General features: G+C 42.3%; 1 protein-coding gene across 2 annotated transcripts in view; it reads left to right on the top strand.

Annotated features, from left to right (window-relative positions):
- The window catches only part of STX6 (syntaxin 6), a 54,952-nt gene that overhangs the window by 24,109 nt on the left and 17,933 nt on the right, over positions 1 to 12,910 (top strand). For both annotated transcript variants that reach the window (XM_014480052.2, XM_070384836.1), the window contains exons 4-5: positions 8,470 to 8,532; positions 11,664 to 11,789. In XM_014480052.2, the coding sequence (XP_014335538.1) occupies positions 8,470 to 8,532; positions 11,664 to 11,789 (189 nt within the window). The remainder of the gene's footprint in view (positions 1 to 8,469; positions 8,533 to 11,663; positions 11,790 to 12,910) is intronic.

The following is a 12,910-nucleotide window of genomic DNA, read 5'->3' on the forward strand; positions in this document are numbered from 1 at the left end:
ATGCTGCTGCTGCTGCTAAGTCACTTCAGTCATGTCCGACTCTGTGAGACCCCATAGACGGCAGCCCACCAGGCTCCTCTGTCCCTGGGATTCTCCAGGCAAGAACACTGGAGTAGGTTGCCATTTCCTTCTCCAATGCATGAAAGTGAAAAGTGAAAGTGAAGTCGCTCAGTCGTGTCTGACTCTTCGAGACCTCATGGATTGCAGCCTACCAGGCTCCTCTATCCATGGGATTTTCCAGGCAAGTGTACTGGAGTGGGATGCCATTGCCTTCTCCGTCAATAGACATAAGTTTGAGCAAAACTCCAGGAGATAGTGAAGGACAGGAAAGCCTGGTGTGCTTCAGTCTATGAGATCACAAAGAATCAGACACAACTTACCTAATGAACAACAACAAACTTAATATATTTTATTTAAATTAGTATACCCAGAAGACTGTTACTTAAACATGTAATCAATATTTAAAAAATTGAGATTTCTATAAAGTTTTAAAAAATTTTTTACTAAAACTTACAAATTTGGCATATATTTTATATTTAAGCATATCTCAATTCAGAACTGAGCTTTTCATTGGAGATACTTCATCTGTATTTAGAGTTTATAAAACTTACAGTTGAAAAGGTTGATTTACTGGAAAATAGCCAGATTTTCCAGACATATGTGAAAGTTTTCCCAGTAACTAAATTTAAATCTAAATTAATTAAAATTAAGTCAAAAGTTTAATTCCTCCGTTGTACTAACTCCATTTGACGTGCTCAGTGCATAACCGTAGTTGGCTGACAGCTATTGGACAGAGTAGATTTAGAGTATTCTTTTTCATAGTTGCATACTTTATTAATCCCCCACAATGACCCTATAAAATAGCATCTTATATGGAAGAAATAAACACTTTGAAAAATTGAGTAATTTGTCCAACCTTGCATATTTATTAAAAAGCATAACTAAGCTTGAACCCAGGTCTTTGACATGAGAGGCTATGCTCTCTTCTCTAACCTGTTTCTGTTATGATTTGTTTGATCATTGACCCTGTTTGTACGTATTTATGTGGTTAATTTTTGGCAATTACAAACCATACTTCAGGAACTATCTTTGTGAGTGTATCTTGGATATTTAAGTACTAAAAAGTTCAATGAAAATGCCCATTTTAAACACAGATAAATATTTTCAAAGTATCAAGACCTTATCAATGATATTTCTTAATAGCAGAGTGCATATTTTATATTTCCTAATACCTTTGGCAACACTAAGTAGTGTTCATATTTTTCATCTTTCCCACTCTAACCAGGAAAAATATTTCTTAGCTTGTAGTTCTTTGATTATTAATGCATTAGTGCATCTTTTCATGTTTGATCATTTGTATTTTTCTGTGAATTGTTCACTGAACTCTCTTCCTAATTGTAATATCTGATACAGATATATCTGATACTATTCTCATGCTTGGATATGATGCTTATTTATTCTTTCACATTATAAATAAAACTGCAGTATATATCTTTGTATATCTGTTTTGGTATATATTTTATATTATTTCCTTAAAGTAAATCCTATTAGAATTACTAATTAATTAATTCTAATTAATATTAGAATTAGTAAAGTAATGCTCAAAATTCTCCAAGCCAGGCTTCAGCAATATGTGAACCGTGAACTTCCTGATGTTCAAGCTGGTTTTAGAAAAGGCAGAGGAACCAGAGATAAATTGCCAACATCTGCTGGATCATGGAAAAAGCAAGAGAGTTCCAGAAAAACATCTATTTCTGCTATATTGACTATGCCAAAGCCTTTGACTGTGTGGATCACAATAAACTGTGGAAAATTCTGAAAGAGATGGGAATACCAGACCACCTGATCTGCCTCTTGAGAAATTTGTATGCAGGTCAGGAAACAACAGTTAGAACTGGACATGGAACAACAAGACTGATTCCAAATAGGAAAAGGAGTACGTCAAGGCTGTATATTGTCACCCTGCTTATTTAACTTATATGCAGAGTACATCATGAGAAACGCTGGACTGGAAGAAACACAAGTTGGAATCAAGATTGCCGGGAGAAATATCAATAACCTCAGATATGCAGATGACACCACCCTTATGGCGGAAAGTGAAGAGGAACTCAAAAGCCTCTTGATGAAAGTGAAAGTGGAGAGTGAAAAAGTTGGCTTAAAGCTCAACATTCAGAAAACGAAGATCATGGCATCTGGTCCCATCACTTCATGGGAAATAGATGGGGAAACAGTGGAAACAGTGTCAGACTTTATTTTTCTGGGCTCCAAAATCACTGCAGATGGTGACTGCAGCCATGAAATTAAAAGACACTTACTCCTTGGAAGGAAAGTTATGACCAACCTAGATAGCATATTCAAAAGCAGAGACATTCCTTTGCCAACAAAGGTTCGTCTAGTCAAGGCTATGGTTTTTCCTGTGGTCATGTATGGCTGTGAGAGCTGGACTGTGAAGAAGGCTGAGCGCCGAAGAATTGATGCTTTTGAACTGTGGTGTTGGAGAAGACTCTTGAGAGTCCCTTGGACTGCAAGGAGATCCAACCAGTCCATTCTGAAGGAGATCAGCCCTGGGATTTCTTTGGAAGGAATGATGCTAAAGCTGAAACTCCAGTACTTTGGCCACCTCATGCGAAGAGTTGACTCATTGGAAAAGACTCTGATGCTGGGAGGGATTGAGGGCAGGAGGAGAAGGGGACGACAGAGGATGAGATGGCTGGATGGCATCACTGACTCGATGGACGTGAGTGTGAGTGAACTCCAGGAGTTAGTGATGGACAGGGAGGCCTGGCGTGCTGTGATTCATGGGGTCACAAAGAGTCGGACACGACTGAGCAACTGATCTGATATGATCTGATTAGAATTACTAGGTCAAGGCAGTGGATATTTGTTACAAATATCAAAACTGTTAATACAAGATGCCAAGTTTATTTTCAGAGGGTTGGTTTGCCTTCTAGCCATTGTTCAGTAGCAATAGTTCTTTTTTTTTTTTTTTAAATACAAATAATTTAAAACTTTAATTCTCTCACAATTCATTTTGATGTCTGTCTTTTCTTTTTCATTTTTTGGCTTTTGTATGACATACATGCATACATGTACACACACACATATATATGTTTCATGTGTCCAGCATTACAATTCAACGTCTGTGTATACTACAGAATGATTGCTGCCACTAGTCTAGTTATCATCTTTCACAATACAGTGGACCTTCTTCATTCATTTCACCTACCCACCCCCAACTGCCTCTTCCCTCTGGTAGCCATTAGTGTGTTCTCTGTATTCATCAGTTTGTTTTTGCTTTATTTTGTTCTTTTTTTTTAGAATCCATATATGAGTGAAATCATATAATATTTGTCTTTATCCACCAGAATTATTTCACATGGAGAAATATCTAAGAGGACTCTTGGCATGAGGACTCTTCTATCTAAGATAAAGATATCTTAGCATGATATCTTTAAAGTCTAGCCAGGTTATCATAAATGGCAACATTTTGTTTTTTATGGCTGAATAATGTTCTGTTGTATGTATATGTGTATATACATACTACATCTTCTTTATCTGTTCATCCATCAATGGGCACTTAGGTTGTTGTCCTATTTTGGCTATTGTAAATGCTTCAGTGAACATAAAAAGGCATATATCTTTTTTAATTAGTATTTTCATGTTCTTCAGTTAAATACCAAGAAGAATAACTTGGTCATATGATAGTTCTATTTTCAATTTTATGAGGCATCTCCGTACTGTTTTCTGTAGTGGTTGCACCAGTTTATATTCCCACTGACAGTGTACAGGGCTTCACCTTTCTCTGTGTACTCTCCAACATTTTTGTTTCTTGTCCTTTCCATTATAACCATTCTAATGGGCATGAGGTGATATGTCATTGCATTTCCCTAATAATTAGACATGTCGAGCATCTTTTCATGTGTCTCTTGGCCATCTGTTTATCTTCTTTGGAACAGAAGAAATGTCTATTGGGCCTTTGAATGAAGTTTCTGAAAACCAAGCGAGGCCCCAGGGCGAGCTTAGCACGTAGGCTATAAGTAAATAATAAAACCTGCCCGCTTCCTCGCCAAGAACTCCAGGCAAATTTGCACTGAGATGCCACATGAAATGAACACATTTTCTGCCTCCTTGCGCCTGCCACACCGTCCAGGTCACTCACCGCTGAGCTCTGGCTTTGACTCAAAGCAAGAGGGAAAAAAAGAATACACGGGACTGCATCAAACTAAAAAGTTTCTGCAAAGTGAAAGAAACCATCATCAAAATGAAAAAGTAGCCTACTCAATGGGAGAAGATATTTGCAAATCATGTATCTGATAAGAGGTTAATATTTAAAATATTAGTAAAGTACTACTGCTGCTGCTAAGTCGCTTCAGTCGTGTCCGACTCTGTGTGACCCCATAGACGGCAGCCCACCAGGCTCCCCCGTCCCTGGGATTCTCCAGGCAGGAACACTGGAGTGGGTTGCCATTTCCTTTTCCAATGCACGAAAGTGAGAAGTGAAAGTGAAGTCGCTCAGTCGTGTCCGACCCTCAGCACCCCCATGGACTGCAGCCTCCCAGGCTCCTCTATCCATGGGATTTTCCAGGCAAGAATACTGGAGTGGGATGCCATTGCCTTCTCCGAAAGTACATATACAACTCAACAAAAAACAAACATTCTGATTAAAAAGTGGAAAGAGAATATGAATAGACATTTTGTATTCCAAATAGAAATGTGGACAATAGACTTTTTTTTTTAACTTTTAATTATATAACAGTATAGAAAAGCGTATACACCTGTATAGAAAAGTATATACACCCCAAGTATACAGTTTGAAGAATTTGTAAACTGATCACAACCATGGAAGCAATACCTGGAAGCATTCCAGAACATTCCCAGCAACCCCCAGAAATCCTCTTGTGTACCTTTACAGTCATTACTCCCCCCTCACTGTCTTACCTTCTAAGAGCAAAAATGTATTCTACAGATAATGTTCAGAGTCCAACTAGAACTTCAAAGTTACTTTTCCCATACAGGTGTGCTGCTATTTTTATTATGCAACTAATATTCAATAGGACGCTTCCCTGGTGGCTCAGATGGTAAGGAATCTGCCTGCAATGCAGGAGACCCGGGTTCCACCCGTGGGTTAGGAAGATCCCCTGGAGGAGGGCATGGCAACCCACTCCAGTATTCTTGCCTGGAGGATCCCATGGCCAGAGGAGCCTGGCAGGCTACATACAGTCCATGGGGTCACAAAGAATTGGACATGACTGAGTGATTAACACACACACAGTGTTCAGTACTTGTAAAAGGCTATTATAAAGTGTACTGAATGTGTTTTTTAAAATATATTTTTATTTATTGTGTTGGGTTTTAGTTTCATCACGCAGGATCTTTTGTTGGGGCACATGGACACTAGTCAGGCTGTGCAGGCTCAGTAGCTCCAGGGTATACGGGATCCCAGTTCCCGGACCAGAGATTGAACCCACATTCCCAGCATTGCTGGACTACCATGGAAGTCCCCCTAAATGCATTTTGCAAAAGCGTGCATCATCCTAGCCAGGGAACAATTCTGATATTCTAAATAAGTGAGATTATACTATTCATACTGTTTGATTGAAAATCAGAATGTCATCTTAAACTCTAATTGATAATTAGAAAAGGAATCCTGCAGTCCAGGAGGTAATAGCATAATGGTCTCCTTTGAAGGCTTCTAGAATTTGTGTGGACCAGAGCCTGTCAAACAGCTTCTCATCTGGGAGACTTGTTTTTAAACTGTTCCTTAAGTTTCATTTAGTAAGTAGTTCTGAGTGGGGTCCAGGGACCTGCATTTTTAATAATACCTCAGGTGACTGACTCAGGTAAATCTCAAACATTCAAGAAATATGGCTTATATCACTGTTTCTCTTGTTTTAAGTATGCCAGTATCTGGATCTTTGTGGTGAATACTTTTTTTTTTACTAAGTACATTTTTTCTCAGTTTCTGTGGGTGGCATTCTTTTTTTTTTTTCCTTTTGAGGTTTGTGAACAGATTAACTTAGGTAAAGATTCCTAGAATTTATGGGTTAACTGAGCACCCTCAGATGCCCTACCTCTTGCCCAATATCATGTCCAAGCGTTCCCGTGCCCTCTTGTTGAAGGCTCCCACCTTCAGGGCAATTCTTTCCCATCCTGGGCAGCACTTTAATGTGTGACAGTAAGATGATCTCTTCACTTCTGCTCTGCTTAATTGCCAGCATTTTTCCCAATGAATAACCAGAGTTAACACATGACCCAGAATACTCCACAGCCCTTCTCAAAATACTTTAAGGCTTCCCATTGCCTTAGAACAGGGGCCTGCACTCTGTGGCCCATGAGATCTAAGAATGGTTTTACATTTATTTTTAAAAGGTGGTTTAAAAAAAAACACGACAGAGGCGGAATATTCAATATCTACTTCTTTACAGGACTAGTGTGCCAATCACTGCCTCTGTATAAACTCTAAGCACCTTGATGGCCCTTGCCTGTTTTGGTCAGCCTTGTCCGACTCCCAGCACGCGGTGGCTCCTTCAGCAACGAGTCTTCTCAAAAGCTAAACCATTGAGCCGTTTTGCCTGCAGGCTTTTGAGCTTGCTGTTTCCTTTGTCTGGAATTCTCTGGCTTTGGGCTTGTTCTGTGGTGGGCTGCTTCTAGGCCCTCAGGTCTCGATCAGGTATCATCCCTGTCTTTCTAGAGTGGCGCTCACCCACTGGATTTCAGCCCCATTGACTCCCTTCCTTCTAGAATGGTCGTCACCTTATTGAAGTGTGTGTGTGTGATTGCCATTTGCTGCTGCTTGTCTACCATGATGTGAGCCATGTCAGGCAGGGGCCGTGTCCGTATCATCACTGCTGTGTGCAGGCACACATCGGTCAGTATCTCCTGAGTGAGGGACCGGGCAGACTGAAGGTTGCAGCGAGGTGGTTATCAAACTTCCCATAGTAGGAATTAGGAAATGTGGCACCCTCATCTACCATTCCCTTGTCATGCGTCCTGCAAGAAGTTTGTAAAAGCCTAATACGTCAACATTTGTACCTCTAAAGTAGCCTATGAGCCAGCAGAAAAGAATATTTTGGCATCCCTTTTTTTTTAAAAAGAAGACTTATAGTAATCATATACTTAGCTGAAATCATTTTAAGGTATATTGGGTTGTAGTTAAATATGCAGCTGATGGCTCATATTTAATAAAGTGTTTTGCATTAGATTAAGTAATGGGTACATTCCTTTTTCTTTCCATACAAACAAAATTTTGGTATCACTCTGGAAAATACTGGCATTAGAAATAGTCTATATGTCCCATGAATCCAACTCAGAAATAAAGTGACCTGTTCATCACTATTTGAAAGTATTCTCTGGTGTTTAATGGTAAGTATACTTTAAAGTATGTGGTTTTTTTTTTTTTTTAACATGTATTATACTTGAAGATCGGAGAAGGCAGTGGCACCCCACTCCAGTACTTTTGCCTGGAAAATCCCATGGACGGAGGAGCCTGGTAGACTGCAGTCCATGGGGTCTCTAAGAGTCGGACACGACTGAGCGACTGCACTTTTCACTCTTCACTTTCATGCATTGGAGAAGGAAATGGCAACCCACTCCAGTATTCTTGCCTTGAGAATCCCAGGGATGGGGGAGCCTGGTGGGCTGCTGTCTCTGGGGTCGCAGAGAGTCAGACACGACTGAAGCAACTTAGCAGTAGCAGCAGCATACTTGAAGATGGGCTTCCCGTGTAGCTCAGCTGGTAAAGAATCCACCTGCTATGCAGGAGACCCCAGTTCGATTCCTGGGTCAGGAAGTTCCCCTGGTGAGGGGATAGGCTATCCACTCCAGTATTCTTGGGCTTCCCTGGCGGCTCAAATGGTAAAGAATCCACCTGCAGTGTGGGAAACCTGGGTTCGATCCCTGGGTTGGGAAGATCCCCTGGTGCAGGGCATGGCAACCCACGGACAGAGGAGCCTGGTGGGCTACAGTGCATGGGGTCGAAAAGAGTCAGACACGACTGAGACTAAGCACAGCATATACTTAAAGATACAAGCATTGAACACAAGCTTTTGTGTGTATGCCCAGGATTGCCATTTACTGGCTGTGTGACCTTGAGAAAGTATCTTAATCTTTTTAGATCTTAGTCTTGTCAACTGTAAAATGAAGGTGATGCCAGCTTTATAGGGTCATTGTGGATAGATCACATAGTGATCTAATGTGTACATGTTTAACAGTGTTTTGGCCTGTGGTAGGTACCCAGGAAGTACTTTCTCTTTCCTCATATTTAAATTTAGTATCCAGGTTACCTCTTTTTAAGGGGATGTCCTTCTCTTTATTTCCTTTATTTTTGAGGCTGAAAATAGAAGGCAAAAAATACTGCCTTTTTGTTTAAAAAGTTAATCATGAATTATGTATATTTTACTAGTGTGCAGAATATTAACCACAGTTTTAAGGATGTTCATTTGTTTTCTGGTCTTCTGCTTATCTCATTAGGACATGAAAGATCAGATGTCAGCTTCATCTGTGCAGGCGTTAGCTGAGAGGAAAAATAGACAGGTGAGTAAGCGTTGGAATATACAGTATCACAGAAAATACACAGATACGTGGACTTGCAAATTCTGACATCCGTGTATCATGTCTTCAAGCAGACGACCTTGGTGCTGAGCCCGTAGAGATGGCAACAGCCTTCCCCCTCTCCCGCCACACCCTCTGGTTCTCGCCTCTGGGCTCCCATTGCACCCTCTGTGTGCCTCATAGCCCTTGCCACAAGCCATTTATTCTGCACCTGTGGAGCACATTCTGTGTGCCAGCCACTCTGTTAAGAGCTGTAATTGCTTGCTTTCTTGTCATTTTCTCTGCTGGACCTCAAGCTTCTTTGTGAGTGGGGAGGGATTGTGTCATGGTTTTTCTCTTCTTGTTTTTTAGATTTCTAGCTGCCCATGTGTAGAACGCTCTAGACATTTAATGATTGAAACTTTACATAAAGCATTTGAAGAAACTTAAATATGTGTTAAATCTTTCACTGTTTTATGTATCTTTTTTTTTCTTTTTTGATGTGAGGTCCAGTTTTTGTAAGTTATTACAAATAAATTATGAAACCTAATAAATTTCAGAAACCAAAGCCCAGATACTGACACATCAAAAATAAAAGCTACAAGAGACCCAGTCCTTGAATTTAGTAGGCTGATAATTGAAGAACAGCTCACCATTTTTAATTAACTAGGAACCAGTGGTTTATGATATACTCTTCACTTTATACCTGTAGGTATTTCTTGACCCACTTAATTTTGAAAACAAGTATTCTAAAAGCTTGAAAAGGGAAGAGGACTCTCTAAATATCTTCCAGCTTAACTTCCCTGTTTCCTTTCCCCACATGCCACTCTCCATCACTGTTGTTTCCCCATCCACCTTCCTTGCTTGTAACAGTGCAGACAGGAAAAGACAGTAGCTAGCCATCCCATCTGGCACTGACTCTCAGAAAAGCTAGTGAGCTAACATAAATAAAATGTGCATTTATGCATAGCCTTTCTGACTGTGGCTGGGAATTTTGTTTTAGGCGATGAGTAAAATATCTTTGGGCTTACCAGATGGCTCAGTGGTAAAGAATTCACCTGCCAATGCAGGAGACTTGGGTTCGATCCCTGGGACGGGAAGATCCCCTGGAATAGAAAATGGTAATCCACTCCAGTATTCTTGCCTGGGAAATCCCATGGACAGAAGAGCCTGGTGGGCCAGTCCATGGGGTCGCAAGAGTTGGACACAGTCCAAGTATAGGTCCCAGTATCCACCATAGAGTCATTAGAGTCTTTGTATCAAAACGAGCAGGATCCTTTCAATCAGCCCCATGACCAGATGGGGCAGAAGCATCCCCCAAAACCTTATGTCTGCTCTACACCCAAGACAGTCACCATCCAGACTCTTGACTAAGGCTCTGGGCTGTGGAAGTTCTCAGGCATCCTGGTCCTCTTCTCATATCTGCCTCAGAACTCAACATACATCCTGAACTTCCCTTAGCAACTAAACTACAACAAAATGTCTTCGAGTCACAGGCGTTCAAGGAATGGAAGGTGGGCAGAGTCCACCTCATAGCTGCTTCCAACACCAGGTGCTGGGCTGATCCTCACAAAGCCAAGGCCTCCTGGTTTGGCACCTATACTTGGGCTGGTCCCCAGTGCTCTGGGCCCTCTCCGTCTTCTTTCTCACTAACTAACTCCTGGAGGTCAGACCAGGGGAATCTCAACAGCTTCACGGGTGACTCTTAACAGCATGTCATATGCCTACCCAAGTGTAGACCATGGATAAGCTAGGAAAAAATAGCCATGACTGTGGCTGCAGGAGCTCTGATTCTCTATTCATAGCCTAGTGATACACTGTAGACTTTTTCTGACCTTGAAAAAATTGTCACTAGGTCCTAGTATCCACCATAGAGTCATTAGAGTCTTTGTATCAAAACGAGCAGGATCCTTTCAATCAGCCCCATGACCAGATGGGGCAGAAGCATCCCCCCAAAACCTTATGTCTGCTCTACACCCGAGACAGTCATCATCCAGACTCTTGACTAAGGCTCTGGGCTGTGGAAGTTCTCAGGCATCTTGGTCCTCTTCTCATATCTGCCTCAGAACTCAACATACATCCTGAACTTCTTTGAATGTAGACTCTGAAATGTGGCCATTTGGCCGAATTCATGTCTCAAAGTCAGGCAAGGCTAGTGTGGGTATTGAGGGGCTTTGCAGAGAACCAAGGAATCAGTTAGACTTTTAACAGTTCCAGAGCTAAAGGGTACCTGGTAAGAAGTTTTGGCAGCTTTACAAGACAGAAGAATCATAGTCACTAGCTTGGTCCAGTTCTTTGGTTAAAAAGGCTTGTGAGGATCCCAGGCAGGGTTAGCTCACTTTCCTGGCTGGCCTCTTCAATGAAGGAAGACATTCCCAAACTTAACCTTTTCTGACTACAGAATTCCTCAAATTCATACTAGAAAACACAACCCTGGCGTCTGGGGGCCCAGGTGGAGAACTGACATCAGGGCCAACCCTTGTTTGGGTTATCAGGGTCAGGCCCCCACTGTGGCCATGCTGCCTGCCGAAGCAACCCCTATTCCATCTGGAAACCTCTAGCCTTTTAGTTCAGCTGAAGGGCATTGGGATGTATCTGTGGGTCACACTGAGCAGACATTGGTGGTTCTTGTGCCTTCACTGTATGAGGGACTATGACTTAATTTCTTGTCACTTTAGGAAACTATCTCCTCCCTCCTCTGAACACCAAAAATTTCCTTGGTCATACTTAAATAGAAAAGGCTCTGGATGTCTGGAATCAGTTAGACTAGGACCTTCAACGGGTCTCCAGTGAAACTCCAAGGGTGCTAGGAAGAGCTGGTCCTGTGAGAACACGTGCCTTATGGTCCACAAAGCAGTGCACAGAGGGGCTTTAAGACTGCTTTAAAGTTGACTCTCACTTGCATTTTTAATGGGACAGAGCTCATTTGTGAGTCCATAGAAAGTGCCCTTCATGGCATTCTTTGATTTGTACTCCGCAGGCACCAACCTGCACCAATCCATAAAAAGCTGACCCCTGGAAAGACAGCTTATGAGCAGTGGGAGAACTCTTCATATCATGGTGATGAGGCCCTTGTTCAGTGAGAGTAACGGTTTGTCCCTCCTGCTCTGCTGCCCCCGGCCCCGCTCTCGCAGGCCCTGCTAGGAGACAGTGGTGGACAGAACTGGAGCAGTGGAACAACGGATAAATACGGGCGCCTCGACAGGGAGCTTCAGTTGGCCAACTCCCATTTCATCGAAGAGCAGCAGGCACAGCAGCAGGTACCTGAGTGGAGGACAGGGAGGTGGGAGGCCAAGCACCACCCTCCCCACTCCTCTGCCAGCCAGGGCTCTGTTGCTGATGACAGGCAGGATGGGCCAGAGCTAGCCTCACAGCTGCCGGAGTCTACCTGTGTGACGGTTGCTTTCATAAAGGGTGTTGCAGACACCCTTCAGAGCATGACAGTTTCAAGAGAACCAAGCTTGATTAGACCTCTTAGGACAAGCAGACCAGACCCCCGCAACTGACAGAGGAGGCCATTGACTTAAAAACACAGCAGCCTCTTCCCCAGCCTCTGCTTCTGTACTCAGCTTTTTGTTCATTTCAACAAAGGCACTTTGAGAAAAATTGAGTCCTTGTTTTTTCATCGAAAATTGTTGTTGGTTCCATTAGATGTAAAAATCGTTGCTTTGGTGGAGGTTAAGGGGTGGAAGGAAAGGTTGATTATATTTGTGTGGTTGCTTTTGATTTGTATTAATTAAAGGAAGCTAATAGTAAAGTGTCTGGGGATTTGAGCATTATCACCCCATCAAAATGATTGGTTCTTAAATACTGTGTTTTATATATACATGCTGATCTTTTTCCATTAGCACATCAGCTTAACCATTTGTCTACTTAAATTGCTATTAACCAAGCAAACTTTTTTTTTTTTCAATGAAAAGTGAGGCTACTGCAGCACAATTAAAAGTAAGTTGTGCTCAGGAGTTGCCTGCAAGGTAGCTTACTGCCGCAGAGCCTCCTCTCACGTGTCCTTGAGGAGGGAGCAAAGGACTCCGTGTGTGTAGTTTTCCCATGTCCAGAGACCTGCTAGACTTTCTCTTACAGTTAAGTTGTGGCCGGCTGTTGCCAATTGAGACCCTGACCCCGGCAGCGGGCTTCCTCTTCCTAAGCATCCCCACATGTCCGTGGTCACTGCACAGGTGCTTTTGGCCATTGTCTGTCCCTTGCTGGACTTCAGCCAACCAGGGTAAATCTCTCTGGGTGGTTTCAAGCCCCGCTGACTGTTTCACAAGTTGGATCAGCAGGGGATATCAGTAGCTTGACAGCCCAGCCTTTTGAGCAGCGTGTTCTCTGAGGCGGACGGTCTGGTCCTTTGATTTCTGGGCTTTGCTTCTGAATGTGA

The sequence above is a fragment of the Bos mutus genome, chromosome 16 (assembly GCF_027580195.1).
Source record: "Bos mutus isolate GX-2022 chromosome 16, NWIPB_WYAK_1.1, whole genome shotgun sequence".
NCBI lineage: Eukaryota > Metazoa > Chordata > Mammalia > Artiodactyla > Bovidae > Bos > Bos mutus.